This window comes from Ziziphus jujuba, chromosome 8 (genome assembly GCF_031755915.1).
Source record: "Ziziphus jujuba cultivar Dongzao chromosome 8, ASM3175591v1".
NCBI classification, from domain to species: domain Eukaryota; kingdom Viridiplantae; phylum Streptophyta; class Magnoliopsida; order Rosales; family Rhamnaceae; genus Ziziphus; species Ziziphus jujuba.
This window is the reverse complement of record NC_083386.1, coordinates 13,806,229-13,824,481: the sequence shown is the minus strand read 5'-3', so window position 1 is coordinate 13,824,481 and position 18,253 is coordinate 13,806,229. Positions and strand designations below refer to the sequence as shown.

Sequence of the window (18,253 nt, the reverse complement as noted above, 5' to 3'; positions counted from 1 at the left end):
AAAAAAAAAAAAAAAGAAAGAAGAAAAAGCTGAAGCTTTTTTTTGGGCTTGAGAGAGGTGGGATTTTCAGGCTATGGAACTCCGTGCTAAGGAAAATGAAGCACATGTAATAATTTGACGCCAATCTCACTCTTTTGTGAGTTGTGCATGTGCCTCTCTCTCTCTCTCTCTCTCTCTCTCTCTCTCTATCTCTATCTGTGAAACCGAAGCGTGAAACGTGAGCATATAGTGTGAGAGTGGCACTTGTTCTTCGCTCACGCTCACAAAATTCAGTTGCAGAAAAAGTTTCACATAAAAGTCCAAGATCTTCTTCTTATTCTTCTTCTTGGGTTTTTCTCAAAATCGAATCGTCGCCTATTGTCAAACAGTACGCGATCCAAATGAGCGCCGAAAACAAAGCTTCACTCATCGCCTTCGATCACAAGAGGTATTAGCACTTCTTCCCTACTACTACTTCTACAGCTTCCACGCACCCTCCAATTCCCTTTTATCACCTTATCTCTCCGAATTCTCCGCACCCTTTTAAGGTTTTTTCGATTTCCTTATTTTTCTCTCTTTGATCCATCTGGTTTTCCACTACATTTTCGTAATTTTCTAATTTTGACTTTTATTTATTTTTATTTAAATTGGTTCGATCACATCCGTTTCATTTTTTTTTTTTTTTGGTTGGCCAGTTTGTTGTTTGGGTTTTCTGTGTTTTGGTTTTTGTTGATTTAGTGTGTATTCATTGAAAGTGACTTTGTCGGTGTGTGTTTGTGATGAGAATTCTGATGGATTGGATTGGTTTTCCTGGATGATCTCCGTTTGGATTTTCCGGTGATTTTTTTCTGGGATTTGATTTTTTTTTTTTTTTTTCCCCGGGTTGATTTGGTTTAGATTTTTAGAAGGGTAGTGTTTGAAATGTGGTATGGTTTTTAGTAGATTGGGACTCCCGCTGAGGCAATGCCCAGCGTTATGGGATGTAGAATTCAGGTTTTATATTGAGTATGTTGTCTTCGTGCCCGAGTGGGCGATCTCTGGAGGCCGAATGCAGGTGAGTTTGAGTGCGACATCATGGTTTTGAATGCCAATAAAATCCCAGTTTGAAATTAGAATGTGGCTAGCTTGTATTCCTGTTGCTTGATTTCGAATATGGTTTGTGGAGTATAAGTATTATGCATTCGTTGGTAGCTTTATTGGAATTGGGAACTAACTGCCATTAATATGTCAACAGGGATGCCTATGGATTTGCTGTGCGACCTCAGCACCTTCAAAGATACCGAGAGTATGCTAACATCTACAAGGTTTTGTTTCTGCCGAGAGAAGTTTTTTATTTTTTATTTGTCTTTTTAATCTTGACACGTATTGTTTGTTTGCTGAGAAAAATTTGTGAGAAGGAAATAAAATAGAAGATTTTTTTATGTTCTAACTGAAGATAGTTGGAAATATATCATAGGCGTAGTTGGTGGAAATTTAACTTTTTGTTGGTCCCACATAATGTGAATTTTAGGTTTGAAATATCAAACATCTTGCTTTATGTTTCCAGGAAGAAGAGGAGGAAAGATCAGATAGGTGGAAGTCTTTCCTGGAACGGCAAGCGGAGTCTGCTCAGTTGCCTGTCAATGGGTTGTCTGGGGAAGAGGATAACAAGTCCTTGCATGATGAAGCTTCAGAACAAGAAGTAGATGCTAGTTCACAGAAGGGTGTTGAAGGTGATGATAATAGTGAGCAGAAGCCTTCTTTCAATAGGTCGGCTGAGGATGCTTCAGAAAAGGAGAAGGAACCAGCTACCAAGGAGACCAAAATTCACAGGATCCAGATATGGTCTGAGATCCGACCATCCCTTCTTGCCATTGAGAATATGATGAGCATTCGTGTGAAGAAGAAGAGTAATAATTTATCAAAAGGTGAGCAAGGCATGGGAACTGGGAAAGTGCTTCATGCTATTGAAGAGTTAAAATCTCCTAAAGGAGCATCTGAGGAGGAATCTGAGGACGAGTTCTATGACGTGGAGAGGTCAGATTTAAGTCAAGATGTCCCTTCAAGTGAAAATATTAGTTCCTCTACTCCAGGTGTTGCTTCTGATGCGGTAGCTATGGAATCTATGTTTCCTTGGAAGGAAGAGTTGGAGGTCCTGGTTCGTGGAGGAGTACCAATGGCTCTCAGGGGAGAGGTGCATATTACATCTTCATGCTATCTTTATAACAAGAAGTTCATTGTTTGTTAGCGAGCTGTACATTTATTTATGAAAAAGCTCCATCATTGCTTTATTATTAAACTTTCAGCTTTGGCAAGCCTTTGTGGGCGTGAAGGAGCGGCGCGTGGAGAAATATTACCAGGATCTGCTGACTTCGGAAAATAATTCTAGCAATCAGATGGAACGAAAAAGCTCGGCCATGGACAGCAATACTAAAGGATCAACTGCAGATGCTGTATATGTACCTGAGAAATGGAAAGGGCAGATTGAAAAGGTTTTTAAAATTTTTATTTCCACTACAGGTCCTACCCATGTTTTTATGTGCTATCAATTCTAGATTGTCAACCTTAAGCCAATGGTTCTTAAGTGCAGGATTTACCTCGAACATTCCCAGGCCATCCTGCTCTAGATGAGGATGGTAGAAATGCTTTAAGGCGTTTGCTTACAGCATATGCACGACATAATCCTTCAGTAGGATATTGTCAGGTAATTGTTTTTGGAATATATTATGTGCACAATTATACATTGTAATTCATATATTTCACTTGTCTCAAACTTTGAAGTGGTTGGATCATTCTCTACATGCAGGCCATGAACTTCTTTGCTGGCTTGCTGCTGCTACTTATGCCTGAAGAGAATGCTTTTTGGTAAGTTCAGCAAATCCATTCACTGTATATGTTATCCGCATGAACACTTCTTCATATTTTCTTTGATATTCACTGCTTGTGTGTAAGCTCAATTAGTAATTAAGTCATGATATATTATAATAATGATACCAGAAAATACTTTATAATTTGATAGAAGTATCATCACTATATACAATAAATGTTCAATTATCTTTGCTTTTTCCCAGAAGAATATAAGATAGTTATGCGGTTGTTTAGCATTACAATTTCATGATCACAGTCACAGCTTAATCATGTTTGTGGCTATAAATTTTGTAAAACCAGGGCCTTGTTGGGCATTATCGACGACTATTTTGATGGCTATTATTCTGAGGAAATGATTGAATCACAGGTAGTTTTTACCATACTGGTTGTTCTTTTGTGCATCTTCTATCAAAAGACATTTTTGATATATTTTGTAGAATTGTTGCATTTTATCAGGTAGATCAACTTGTTTTTGAGGAGTTGGTGCGTGAGAGATTTCCTAAATTGGGTTTGTACATTGCTATACTTCACCCAAGTTTTCTTTGTATGATATTTGTTGGATGGTTACTGATGTCATCTTAAACATCGATTGCAGTCAATCATCTAGACTACCTAGGAGTGCAGGTGGCATGGGTTACTGGACCGTGGTTCCTTTCCATTTTCATGAACATGCTTCCATGGGAAAGTGGTCAGGTTTTATTTTAGAAATAAATACTTATACTTGGTTCTGTTGAGAATACATCTTAGGATTTTCTTTCATATTCTTAGATATGTTGCTAGCTACCAATATTTGTTCTCATTATTAGCAACTTAGCATGACCACTTCTTCCTCATGGTTTACTAATAATTTGATGGCTTTCTACTGGATTCAGTTCTTCGAGTCTGGGATGTGCTACTTTTTGAAGGAAACCGTGTCATGCTGTTCAAAACAGCACTTGCTTTGATGGAATTATATGGTACTGGGCAAAATCATGTAGTTTTCTTTTAGTGTATGAGGAGTAATTCAACATGAATTTGAAGCAATGTAGGATATTCTGTTTATGAAACTTAACATAATTCAGTTTCTTATAGGCCCTGCATTGGTTACGACGAAGGATGCTGGAGATGCAGTCACTTTGCTGCAATCACTGACAGGCTCAACATTTGACAGCAGTCAACTGGTATTGACAGCTTGCATGGGTTACCAAAATGTAAATGAAACCAGGTTACAAGAGTTGAGAAATAAACATCGGCCAGCTGTAATAGCTGCTGTTGAGGAAAGATCTAAAGGACTTCGGGCATGGAGGGATTCTCAGGGACTAGCATCTAAGCTATATAATTTTAAGCATGATCCTAAATCAATGATGATAGAAACAAAGAAAGCAGAGCGATTGACTGGGACACAGACAAATGGTGATTTATGTCGTTCCGAGTCAGGATCCTCCAATGCAGATGAAATTCTTGTTACTCTGAATGGAGATATGGAGATAGATTCTCTTCCAGATCTTCAAGAACAGGTCATTATATCTTACAACCCCATCCTCTTCCATTATATTTTGCTTTGTTTAGGCAGGTGTTGTATTAATGTTTTTGTTTTTCCTATTATTTTCTATATAAGTTCCTTGAGCCATTAAAGTAGACCTGTGTACCAAAGGAGTACCGTGTAATCTGTGTTTTTGGTAAAGTTGTAATTGAAAATTTATTATAACAATGGCATTGTTTTATTGTTTTCACTTATTAATGTATTGAGGTTATGTTAATATGTCCACCATTAACATAATGCGACATCAGTTGGTATACAAAATTTGATAAACAAATTTGGTGACTGCAGTAATACTTACTGATTATTATATGCTATTTTTCATTTCAATTACAATACTTTAGTTTTACATTTTTTTTCTTTTTTACTGTTTCAGTCCATGCATATTTATTTATTATGGGTATTATACTATCATGCAATGGATTATAGGCTTAAGAGCTATAGAACGGAGAAGATTTCTTTGCACTGCATTATATTTGTAAATTATGTGAAGGAAATATATATATATATATATATATATATATATATTTTTAGTCTCATTGCTCAAAGCATTATATTAACAACTATCATCATTCCTCTCATAATCTCTGAATGATAAGTCTCAATCATCTATCGTTAAGTTATTATATAACTCAGAAAAACATATCTATGGACCAGTTAGGGTCAAGATCCTTTTTTCTTTAGCTTTTAAAATGTGATTCACTTGCATTAATTTGGACGAAGTACAAATATTTTCATCAATTTAATAAGATCAAGATCCATTATGCGTTAGCTTTCTGTAGCATAGGTCTACTAGGAAATGAGCATCTTACCAATTTTGGTTGTAAATTTTTTCTTGAGTAATGGACTATTGGAAGTATTTGGATGAAGGTAGATATAACCGGAGGTTAAATATATGCTGTAATATATAATTTTTAAGGTAATTGACTTTCTACATTAAAACTCTATTTCGAGTGTTTTAACATATAAATTACATGCAGGTGGTATGGTTGAAGGTTGAATTGTGCAAGCTGTTGGAGGAGAAAAGATCTGCTTTACTCAGGTTAATATTCCCTTACCGGTATTAAGGTTTTCTAATTTACTAATGAAGATTTCCAGCCTTATACCCATTCATGCCAAAATAACCATTTCTATCCTCTGTGCATTAGATGTGTAATTTTTTCTTAGCTGAATTTGATTCTGAATTGAGCCTTAGTTATGTCCTGCATGAATCAGCAGAAGAGTATTAAGTTTGGAAGAAAACGTGTAGATTCTTGGTTGTTTATTAGCTGTTACTATCTTCTCTGTTTTCTCTTTTTCACAACAACCGCATGGACTTGACCTGATAAGTTTGCTAATGTCCTTACTGTTTTGAATGTTTACTGAATTAAAATAACTTCTTAAGTTTCATATCTGCAGAATGAAATAGCATTATCCTTAAGTTGACATTTTATAAAGCATGTCATAGTTTTGGTTATTAAATATTTTATGGTCGTAATCCATTTAGAAATATCGTTTTTCTAATATGAGATTAATTTTTTGAGTTCTTTCTGTTGTCAGAGCTGAGGAGCTGGAGACAGCATTGATGGAGATGGTCAAGCAGGATAATCGCCGGCAATTGAGTGCCAGGGTATGGGCAAGATTCCTTTAGATGTAGCAATTTTTGTTTCTTCTAATTAAAGTTACGATTTTCTTGCTATGTGAATCTGCTGTATGGAAAGATATATGCTGTTATTGATGACCCAAAAAAAAAAAAAAAAAAAAAAAGAAAAAAAAAGAAGAAGAAAGAGACATATGTTGTTCTTACCAAAAATATTTTCCTCTTGCTTGTACTGAAGTTTGATGTGGCAATCCATGTTGTTTGTCTGGATAAATTTTCTTAATGATAAAAGAAACAAGTCAAAGCATAAGAACAATCCTGATTTTTGTTGAAAGCGCTTTACTATTTTTCTACTTATCATTTGATTCTCCCTGAAGGAAGAGAATGTGCTTTGTTGAACCTTTTTTCTTTTTTTTTTTTTTTTTTTTTTTTTTTTTTTTTTTGTGTGTGTGTGTTTTGTGTGTTCATTTTCTTTTCTAGGTTTGAGTATATATATGTATATATATGTATGTACTTTTACGAGGGCAGAAACATATTAGAAATTTAGATTTTTATGCTGCAGCAACTTTTCTAGTGAAATAATTCATGTTGTTAAGAGTGTTTGCAAACAACTTTGGGAGAGGCTGACTGTTACTCCTGAAAATTATAGCAGTAAATGTAGATGATGATGATAAAATTGGTCTCCACTAAGCTCTGGCAGGGGCTTTATGCTGGTTTATAGCAATAAGTTCCTTTGCATTTTTCTTTTATGTACTTAACCAACCTTTGTTCAAGGCACTGTGTTTTAAGTCTCTACTTATTTCCAGGTTGAGCAGTTAGAGCAAGAGGTTGCTGAGCTTTGTCAAGCTCTTTCTGAAAAGCAGGAACAAGAAAATGCTATGCTTCAGGTTTCATTCATGTTCCTTGACGTTTTTCAGGAGTATCTATCTACGGGCTTGCCATGGTAATTGTGACATTGCTTGCTAACTTAACAGGTCTTAATGCGGGTAGAGCAAGAGCAAAGGGTAACTGAAGATGCTCGTCGATTTGCCGAGCAAGATGCAGAAGCACAGAGATATGCTGCTCAAGTTCTTCAGGTTGCATTTCAATTAATTTATGGGCGGTTCTTTAATGGATACTTTCCTTATAAACTTGTGAACTAGTTTGGTTTCATATTATATCAGTTTCTGTCACAATCACAACTTACAAGTTGAATCTTTTTAAGCTTCACATTGATAGTTGAGAAGTAATCATACTTTGTACCCTTTATTACTCTTATTTATGATTGAAAAAAAGACTCGTATTTCATTAGTCACATCTCTGTCAGTTATTCTTTTTCCTCAACCATATAAACCATTTATACTCATTGCAAGGACTCTGTTACATGTTGCTTTCCCTCGTACAGAGTTTTTGTACTGATCTGTCTTGAAGCCTTTACAATTCTCATGATTGGTTTTGTTGTACACATCAAGATGATTACCATCGACTCTCCACATGCATCATTTAATGGGCATACACTCAAGTTTTCAATGGACTTACTATTTTTTGTTTTAGTTTTAATCATCTCAATGATACCTTTTGGTCTAGTGATGGAAATAAGTTCATATTACGTTATGATGAACTGGTGTCTGGAGTGGAATATCTACCATCTTCCTTTTTTGTTTTCTCTTCATTCTGATACATTCTTGTCATTTCATATTTGACCTACATGTCTACATCTTTCCTCTACCTATATATGCACATCAAATTGATGCTTAGACCAGGTGTTTGTTAAACGATAGGAAGGTTCAGACCATTATTTTTATTTTGTTATTTTCTGACGCAGAGCTTAATTCAGGCCTATATTGCATTTTATTTCCTTTTCTATGTATTAACCTGTGCTGTAAATACATATATTGATACAGGAGAAGTACGAAGAGGCCTCAGCTGCACTAGCTGAGATGGAGAAGAGAGTGGTTATGGCTGAATCCATGTTGGAGGCTACTTTGCAATACCAATCTGGACAGCTTAAAGCACAACCTTCTCCAAGGTTGGAATATGCAGTTGTTATTTTTTTAATTTTTTTTTAAAGCTTATGTATGGTTTTCTTTATTCAATTATAAATGTTGATATAACACCTTCACATTATTGGTTTTGTTTTCTTTATTCAATTTAGTAGTTGTTTACTGTTGTAAGCTCCAAGTTTATGTATTTTCGTTTTTATATTTTTTTCATCCAACTGATGAATTCTATGTATTTTGCAAGAACAGTTGCATTAAGGTTTTTAAATTTTTCTATCTTTTACAGAAAGAAAATCCTCTTGTACCTTTTTATTTTTATTTTTATTTTTTTTAATCTTTTTAATGCTTTCTGTATCAATACAAGATCATAAATATGAAAAAGATGCCCATGTACAACACCCTATATATGTAAAGAAATGTGTGATCATGTAACAACCCACAACCTTACCAAAACTCCTAGCTGAAATTGACCTTTTGTTCTCAAGTGCTAGTTTGTAGTTGATATAAACCTATATTCCTTCACACTTTATTGGATCATAGTGTAACCACAGAACATGCATCTACTGGTTGGTCATTCCTGTTGGATTACATTCAGCTTAGCCCTCCTCATGAAGCATAGATGCACTTTAGTGGTTGGTTAGTCCATGACCCATCTTCCCTTCAGGGATCAGTTGATGGCCCATATTTCACGTATTATTTTAGCACATTTCTGCTCTAATACCTATTATAAAAACTAGGGGTCTTACCTAAGATTTCTAGTTTATGATCATTTGGATTTCCAAGTTATTTTAAGTGCCATATTAAGGCATAATATGTTACCAATAACAACAGATCATATTGAAGTATCAATTTACATCATATTGTGACGAATGAATGCCTAAAAAGAATGAGATTTCATTGCAGATCTAATCCAGATTCACCTGTAAAACACAATCAAGAATCCTCACAAGAATTGCCTGCAAGAAAGGTTGGTTTGCTAGCTCGACCATTTGGACTTGGCTGGAGAGACCGCAACAAGGTTAGTTTTCATCTGTAATCTCTTAGAGTCTGGGTTAGTTATCTTGTCCCGTGGCAATGGGTGAATATGTTTGATGGAACTGTTGGATGATGAACTGTCTTGGATCTTTAAAGAAATACTTACCAGTAAGGACCTTTGAGCTTTCCCCACTTAATTGTTGCAAATATGTAAGGCATCTTTTTGTTGGGTTTGGGCATGGTATCCTTATTTTTAAAAGTGTTCAGCAAATGCTATCCAGAACATTGTGAACCTGTACATTTTATCATCTGAACTCTGTTTTACTATATTGTTGGTGATTCATCAAAAGTCTTATGTCCTATGTATTTCATTTATTGTTTTTCACTTTGATGCATTTTCTCTGTCATAAAATTTATATATTTACTTGGTAACAGAACTGCAGAGACCATGCTTAATCCAGAAGTTTACTATGTTATTTTATTTCACCAAATTGGCACTCACTTTCAAATATTCGTTCTTAAATTCCTTTTTTTAACTAAACGAAGTACTGATTTACTTTCTAGACGATGCTATTTGATTGCAATGAATCTGTTGTAATGATGGCAGCATCTTTATCGATTTTCATGGTTATGTTTAAGACTCAGTGTTATCACTTTGGGCTTCATGGACTTAAAACATATAAATGGCAAAACATGCATCCATCAAAGCTTGCACTATAGCTTTGTGTCCTTGATTTGTGTGCTAAAATATAGCGTGTGGAATTTTACTGATTGCAACAGGGGAAACCCACTAATGTTGAGGAGACAAACGGTGGAAAATCCATCACTCAGGAGCAGGGTCCCACTCCCAGTACAGAGCAAAAGGACACAAATGGGCATGAAATTGAAAATAAGGAGTAGAGAGAGCAGGTTATAGTGATATCAGATTGATGTTTGGCCACAGTCCCTGTTATTTAAGATCCACTTGGTAGATATGCTTCTTTGCCTATGTCGATTCCAGGAATTAGAGACAATTTCTTGCCTGTAATTTTTTTTTTCTATTAGAAAACCAATTTATATCCATTCATTGTTTGTTTGTTTGTTTGTTTGTTCATTAAATAATAGTAACAATAGTGTGTAGGGAAGAAGATACTGTAGGAAATGTGAGAGAGAATATTTTCTTTTTTACCCAAGTGTATAATATTTAGCAACAGTGTCTTGTATCAGTAAAACTCTTCTATAAACATATAGTTCTTGAACAACCTCTAAAATGAGGCCTTTATAGTTATCACAATATTAGTTTTGCTAAAAGAATGGGAGATTCTCATGCAGTTGAACTGCCCATCATATACATACATATATATGTATGTATGTGTGTATATATGTATATATATATGTGTATGTACGGTTGTGTGTATGGTTTTGATATAGTAAGTGATTTTGGGAGAGGAATTGTAAGAGGTAGCCATCTATTGCCGTTAGATCACACGAAAATTATGCAATTCTGACGGATGTGATGTTCTCTAACGATCCGTCTAAGTCCTTTACAATATCATATCTGGATATATTATATATATATATATATATAAATAAATAAATAAAGAAAAAACTTTGATTAATTGATAATGTCGAGGTATATCATATCCAAAAGAGGATGGGAAGTAAAATTAATAATCACTAAAGGATGATGGTCTTGTTTTCGCTTGTGCAACCATATAATCCAGACGAACATCATTGTGTCGTTTATTGGCTACAAAGAAGTGGGTGAAATCGGTAATGGTGGTGATGTGCTCTAAAACCTCCGCCACTTTGGGGCCCTCGGATGATTGTCAAAGATGTGCTTTGAAAAATTCAAAATGCCAAAGACATGGAAATATTTGTAGCCAATAAACGACACAACGATTGGTCTACTAGAAGTAAATACCTAGGACAAAGTAATGTTTTTACCAAATTAAATATAATTTGTTTTTTCCCTCCCTGCATTTTCAATGTACAAAAGTAATTCAAAAATTGACATGATAATAGAGGGACAACCAAGCTCATATTGAAGTGAAAGGTACAGGGAAATTAGGCTTTTCTTCATGTGAGAGAGTACTATATATATCATCTACCAGCTAGCCACTCAACCAAAATTATAAAAGGTCTAAACTGCATGTTTTATTAGGTCAGATGCCAAAAAAAATAAAAAAAATAAAAAACTAAAATAAAGCCAATTAATATTGGTATTTATTTTTTTAAAGGTCAAAAATGCATAAATTATAAATGACTGCAGTGATATCTATAAATGATAAATGACTACAGTGATAGTCATTTATAATGACAAACAAAAACGTTAATTAAAAGTTTAAAATGATTGTTAATCAAAAGTGATAGTCATTTATAATGACAAAAACAAAAATATTAATCAAAAGTTTAAAATGATTTTCAATTTGGCATTTTATTTAATTTTATTTAATCTTGTAGCCCTTTTCATAAATTTCATTTAAAGCACAAGCTAATTATACACAGTTACAATAAAACCTTTAATAAAGGAAAAATGAAAATCAGAAACCCAAAACATATAGGTTACCAAACGAGAGGTAAAAAACATGTTTCAAACAAAAAACTAAACTAAACCAACAGCCTACAGCGGATGGGTGTGCATTAGCATAAAAAAGCACTTGAACACTAATGGAACAAAAAGAAAGGCAAGGGAAATGAGGGCATCCATTCACCAAAATGGTAATATTCTACAACAACTTGCTCTTCTTTTAGGGGAAATCAGTTCCTATATAGATACATAAAAAGAATCATACAGAAAGACCATTAAAGGGTAAAGGGGAAGATAGAGAAAAACATGCAAAAGGTAAAAGAAGAGAAAATATAAATGGCCAAAAAAAGCTTTCTTGTACAACACACTAGAAGTGAGCATATTCCACCTGATAATCGAAGTGACGCAAAATTCGATACACAGGCACGTTCCTATGTGCAGCCAACAATTGAACCTTCAATGAACGACCTCAGGATATTACCCAAAAAAAAAAAAAAAAAAAAAAAAAAAAAAAAAAAAGAAGAAGAAGAAAAATCACAATACACTGCGCAAGGTGAAGACAATCTCATCGGAGGATTCCTTATGTGAAACTGTATTGGGGCTATTTCCAGGCTTGACTGAGCAATTTCAAAGTTCCCTTCTAGATCTAGGAGTAGATGAGCTTGTGCGTGAGCCCTGGACTGGCCCCGTCTCAGGATCATATTTCTGAGAAGCAAGATAAGAAAGGGCTGTGACTACATCAGCTATGAGAGGTCTCATATTTGGCTGTTCCTGAACACACATTGCAGCTACTGCTAGAGCTTGGTATAAGCCCCTCACTGGATATTGGCCTTGGAGCATTGGATCAGCTATCTGTGGAAATTTTCTTCGATCTTTAAACAGAGGCCGCGCCTGCAGCGTACAGAAAATAACCATGAGATTTTTCTCACTGGTACAAATTTCAATAACGTTTGTCTAGACGGACAGCTTTTAGGAAAGAAAACTCCAAAGTCAATCTTTCCAAAATGTGGCCTGTATCTGAGAATATTAAAAAATTTTAAAAAATAATTATAATGATATAAAATGATTAGGGGCTGCATAGTCCCTAAAAAAAAAAGTCCTTTCTGCAAAATGGATGGCAGATTGACAACCTAAATGCATGTTCTGGTTATTCTTTTAAGAACATGAATGGCATTTGAATTTCCAAGATGCCTATGCCAAATACAGGATATTACAGATAACATGCTTCAGGTAATGAACTTTGCTCAGCAAAATCTAGATTCTTATGAAACCACTTCTCACATAAGAGGAATTTAGTTAGATTGTTCCCTAACTTATGGGTCTCTTGCTGATAAATGACGACCTAATTACTAGTGAATTTCCATACAAAACAATTTGTAACGTAAATGTTTCCTTTTCTGCAATCTTTAGTTGATATCAATCCTAAAATAGCCTACAAGTAAAGGCATGCCCATCATGAAGTTAAACTAGTGTCAAACTCAACCACGGGCATGTCAAGATGCCGTTAAAATTAGGCAATGCATGACCATCTAGCATAAGAATAATCAGGGATCAAGACTCTTCTCTATCTGCATGTGGGAGAAAGTATAGTATTCAAAAAGTAGTACGCAACATTCTCTACCATAACCTATGATTATGAATATATTAACAGGGATTCTGCTTAAAAGTCACATGAACTCATTTTTTACATTTTCAGAAGCAAATCCTATACTGAATTTATTTACTGAATCCAAAAACATATAAGAAATCAGATAAAACAGGTTTATGTATATATTCAACAAGTTAAACTACAGAAATGGCAGACGCACTAACATTAATGCATAACATAAAAGCAGAGTAGAATACATGACTTACTCACCCATGCAACTAGATTATGTTCCCCAGCAGCCCTTGAATTGTCAATTGCTTTTCTTCCAGTAATAATCTCAAGAAGAACAACTCCAAAGCTATACACATCTGATTTCAATGTGAGCTGACCAGTCATTGCATATTCAGGTGCACAATATCCATAGGTTCCCATCACCCTAGTAGATACATGGGTCTTATCTCCTACAGGACCCAATTTTGCCAAGCCAAAATCAGAAAGTTTGGGATGATAGCATTCACCAAGCAAAATGTTAGAGCATTTCAAATCCCGATATATAACAGGAGGGTTTGCTTTGTCATGCAAGTATTCCAAGCCCTTAGCAGCACCCGCAGCTATTTTCATTCTTGTATTCCAGTCAAGTCGTTTTTTATCAGGTGGTAGATCTGGAAAATATTAATATATGAAATCAAACATTACAACCTATCATATGGAAGAAAGATTATAAAAAGGGTTTCAACCCTCAAAAGCTAACATGTAGCAAAGAATAGTATGGTAACAAGTAATGGCAAATGGTTTTCTGTAAGACATTCCCTATACCTTATAAAAGAGCATGACTGGATGATTTTGGATCATAAATGTTTTCTTCAAATCTAACAAAAAATTGAAGAAGCAAAAAAATTAACATTCCTAACAACACATCATAATTAAATCATTTCAGCACCTCTTTACCTCATTACTTCATTTATATGTCTAGTCTGAACCATTTATACTATGAATCAAGATATCATAGGCAGGTCCCCATAAAAAAAAAAAAAAAAAAAAAAAAACTGTATAAATCACAATAATTTGAACAGAGAGATAATGACATTTAATGCTTTATATACCATGTAGGTGGTCTTCCAAAGATCCCAATGGCATATATTCATAAACAAGAAGTCTCTGATCCCCATCAGCACAATAGCCAATTAAGTTCACAAGATTAGGATGGTGAAGTAGGCTGAGCATCAAAACTTCAACAAGGAATTCTCTGTTTCCTTGCAGCCCATTACGATCAAGTTGCTTGATAGCTACAACCTACATGAAATTAAATAATGACATTAAGGTCTTACCACAAGCTTTTTATGCAGCTTAAATTACATATAAGAAGAATATTTACTAAGTACTTAAATGATCATATTGAATAGCAAGAGAAGCCACCAACAAATTCAGAAAAACAGAGATAAGCAGAGTAAATCCCATATCTATGACATCTACTTCAGCTAACAGTGTACACAACCATTATGGGAGCTGTTAAAGATCCTTGTCCTTTAGCAACTTTGCTACGTTCTTAGACATCATAATGCTTTAGACATATTTGACCATGTAGTTTTAAAAAAATTTGTAGAAAATATACAACTTGACTACTGGTTTGGATGTTTATTAATTTTTTTTGCCTTATTGTCTCCATTTTCAAAAAGTAATTAAAAAAAATTATTTCAATAAGTCAGGCAAACTATAAGTCTTAAGCAACATTAACACTGAAACCTGTACTTCGAACAGGATATACAGCAGAAAACCTTATGTTGATATATCTTATATGTTAGAAGAGGGTGGAAATGAAGAAAGGATGACAATCATGGTCATTTCATCTTATGAAATTGTGTGAATGGCACAGAATGTGGTTGCAGTCAGGGTGATACGACTAGTGCTATGGAGCCAGTTACCTAATAATGGTGGTAGCATAAAGATGGTGGTTGCATGTTGACATGTAGCAATAATGACAGCCACCACAATAGAGGTGCAACGGCATTGCATAGGTGGCATTGAGAGGCTGCAGCACATATAGTGGTTATGGAGCAGAGCAGCAGTGCTGGTTGCAAGCACTTGCCTCCATCATGCCACAACCACCAAAGAAGGTTAATTTGAAATCTTGTGCCCTCTTCCTCCCAAACAAAATGAAATAGTAATTGCAGTTTATTACTCAAACAAAAGACTTGATTTGATATAAAAGTATATATATAATGATTTCAGGAGAAAAAATAAAAACAAAAAATAAAAAGAAAAACCTCATATTCAATGCATCAAGTTTTTACCAAAACTAAAGCCTAAAGAGAAAGAAAATAAATCAACAAACCTTATTAGAACTCTCTAAGCGCCCTTTGTATACTCGGCCAAAACCTCCTTCACCTAAAAGGCAATCTGCTCTAAAATTCTTTGTAGCGGCAGCCAACTCACGAAAAGTAAATGTATGTGCTGCAATGTGATCTGATCCTCCATCCTTCGTGCCCTCCTTTTTCACATCCACTGCTGAATTTGCCTTCAATTTCTCTAAAGAAAGAATAAAAATTTTAAGAAACAACAAAATCTGTCAAAAGAAGGTTCAAAACAGCAATTATTATTAAATTCAAATTTTTTATTAATAAAAGGGAATTACATCATAGAAAGTAGAAAATATAAGCAGCTAAATCAACTTAATTGACACTGAAAATAACTCATTGGTAATCATTACTGGAGAATCATGACAGGGAGACCAATTGTAGCGACTATAAAGTCCACCACATAAAAAAATCCTAATCGAAGCAACTCAGAACAACCACCAAAAATTCCAAAACAAACCCACATTATCTTATAATCTGAAAATAAAACTGCCCAATAAGCTGAAAAAAATAAAAAATAAAAAAAATAAAAACTTACTGTAAAATTCCATATCAGATCGCATAAAAATGGAAACCCAGAAAAAGGTTGAATCTAACTAATATAAAAATGGCATTTTTCTCATCAATCTAAAGCAAATCTACATGGTAAAAGTGCATGACAAAAAAATAAATAAATAAATAAACAAACCAACAAAACAAAAATTTAGAAAGTAAAAAGAGTGTGATAGTGTATTTAGAATTCGTTTCATAAGAGAAACCTGAAGTCGATGGGATCTGATCTTCTGGTTTCTTCCTCAGCTTCTTCTTTTCCCTTTTGTTTGATTTTCCTAAACAGAGAAACCAACCCATCAAAGTTATTTTCTCTCTCTTACCTCAACAAATATCGCTCTGGAGGGAGAAAGAGAGAGAAGGTGTTTTCAATTCACGCACAGAACAGAGGGCTATTTTTGTATATATATGTATATGTGTATCATTTTACATCATCCATGAACCTTTTTGCAATAATGACCTTGTGTCTTGTAAATTTGCATGTCAATCCTTCAAGAATCTAATTTTCCATTTCCATCCACAATTAAAATACTTTCGTCAACTAGTTCAATAGAAAGAGTTTAAACTGATTTAATTTAAATCAATGTTGAATTATTAAAATAAAATAAAAACAAAATTGATTATATTGTTAATGGGATTTATTTCAAATTTTCTTCAATCTGTGTTGTATTTTATAAAAATTAGAAATTCAAAAAGAAATTGGTTGTAATTATAAAACTTAGTTTATATTATTTTAATAATTCTTTATTTCAATCAAATGATAAAGAAATAGCAACATAAAAGATTGATCAAAATGTTTGAATCTTAATTTGGAAAATATACTCATTAAGTTTTGTGTTGCAAATATAGTTGTTAGAGATAGCAAAATAATTAGTAAAATAATTGTTTTAGAGGGATAGGTTATAATTATGTGAAACTTTTAGGACTCATTAGAAAATTATCCTTATGGTATGTAAAAATTACTTCATTGCAAACCAAGTTTCATAATACGCCTCAATTGACCCCCCATAAAAAGAAAAAAAAGAAAAAAAGAAAATGATAAATTGACAAATTAAACCCAAGAGGGGATTTAGGATAATCAAAATGTAATGGACAAAACTGTAATTCCATGACATTTTAATTATTTATTCATATATATAGTTTCCTTTATGATTTGCCTTTTAGGCGGTAAACTAGATGTTTTTGCAAATGCAATTTTGAATATCAATACGATTTTAAATTTAAAAACCTTTTATCTTTTATCAATTTTAATGCATAGAAAAAAAAATGTGTATACAAAAAAGCAGTAATTCATCGTTTTATATATACATTTGGCCGAATGCAAAGCTTTAAGGAGAGAATCTTGGGTACATGTCTGTTGGACCATTTTAATAACTTTATACATTGACTTTGACTCAACATTTTCAAATCTAATTTTATTTATTTATTTTTTAGGTCAACATTTTAAAAATTCTGTTGTACTCCCCTCTAAAAAACCTTAATTATTAATATGTTTATATAGAACTCCAAGTTATTGACTTATTTCTTTCTTGTGCAATATATTAGTTCCCTCATTACCATGTCAATATCTTATAAATTGGAGAATTTTATAAGTCTATTTTTGCCTCAAATTATCGTTGTTTTCTTGTTTCCTTTTTATGATAATATCTTGTTTATATAAAATCACGTTAATACTAGGGTATCAAATTATTTACCAAATGTATTAATACTTAAAAATATATATATATATATATATATATATATATAAAACCTATATTTGAATTAGTAAATCCGCATATGGATAAATGATACTTGGCTACAAACCAATTAAAAAGTACAACATCATTTACCATATTATTTAATACACAATTTAATATCTCAAGCATTATTAATAAGATTATATTACACCCCAATTGTTCCACCTTCAGCAGTTTTAGTGGCATTTATTGTTAAATTACCATATGATTTCAAAAAATTAAGTCAATAAAAAGTGGATCCAACTATATTTGCAGATCTTACACATGTCAAACAATTACTTAATGCATATGCATATTCAAATGAGGTACCAATATTCAAACACAAGACTTCACAGTCACCTAATACCCTATTTAAGTTTTTTTTTTTTTTTTTTTTTTTTTTTTTGCCCCCCAATAAAGTTAAAGCCAATGGGTTCAATCATGTATGTCCGGCTTATTTTCAATGCTTATCACCAAAGGCATACATAGAACAGAACATAAACTTATGATTTATAACATGTGGAGGGAGTATTTGAACACCATTGCTCTCTATGATTCTGTCACTGATTTCAGACCAGAACCTGCAGAATTAATGGCAATTTCATAATGGTTTTGGCTGTTGGGAACAAACTTTAGAATTAGGAAGTTTCTCTTAACATT

At 33.5% G+C, this 18,253-nt stretch overlaps 2 protein-coding genes across 4 annotated transcripts; one reads left to right on the top strand and one right to left on the bottom strand.

Annotated features, from left to right (window-relative positions):
• LOC107413626 (uncharacterized) lies at nucleotides 1–10,145 on the top strand. 2 transcript variants are annotated; one of them, XM_016021630.4, is made up of 18 exons: nucleotides 1–427; nucleotides 1,214–1,283; nucleotides 1,526–2,152; nucleotides 2,265–2,450; nucleotides 2,549–2,662; nucleotides 2,765–2,823; nucleotides 3,127–3,193; nucleotides 3,283–3,334; nucleotides 3,422–3,514; nucleotides 3,699–3,782; nucleotides 3,898–4,322; nucleotides 5,326–5,387; nucleotides 5,885–5,954; nucleotides 6,731–6,811; nucleotides 6,899–7,000; nucleotides 7,808–7,932; nucleotides 8,807–8,921; nucleotides 9,659–10,145. In XM_016021630.4, the coding sequence occupies exons 1-18, from the start codon at nucleotides 381–383 to the stop codon at nucleotides 9,776–9,778; spliced, it is 2,499 nt and encodes an 832-aa protein (XP_015877116.3). In that variant the 5' UTR covers nucleotides 1–380; the 3' UTR covers nucleotides 9,779–10,145. The 2 variants fall into 2 exon arrangements, with proteins under 2 accessions (XP_015877116.3, XP_060675463.1); XM_060819480.1 differs by lacking the exon at nucleotides 1–427 and adding an exon at nucleotides 898–1,033.
• Nucleotides 10,146–11,530: 1,385 nt separating this feature from the next.
• Nucleotides 11,531–16,253, bottom strand: LOC107413615 (probable serine/threonine-protein kinase PBL7). 2 transcript variants are annotated; one of them, XM_016021613.4, is made up of 5 exons: nucleotides 16,088–16,253; nucleotides 15,308–15,501; nucleotides 14,079–14,268; nucleotides 13,246–13,637; nucleotides 11,531–12,278 (listed from the first exon to the last, which is right to left on the bottom strand). In XM_016021613.4, the coding sequence occupies exons 1-5, from the start codon at nucleotides 16,176–16,178 to the stop codon at nucleotides 12,015–12,017; spliced, it is 1,131 nt and encodes a 376-aa protein (XP_015877099.2). In that variant the 5' UTR covers nucleotides 16,179–16,253; the 3' UTR covers nucleotides 11,531–12,014. The 2 variants fall into 2 exon arrangements, with proteins under 2 accessions (XP_015877099.2, XP_060675464.1); XM_060819481.1 differs by having other exon boundaries at nucleotides 12,266–12,404.
• Between the last annotated feature and the right edge of the window lie 2,000 nt (nucleotides 16,254–18,253).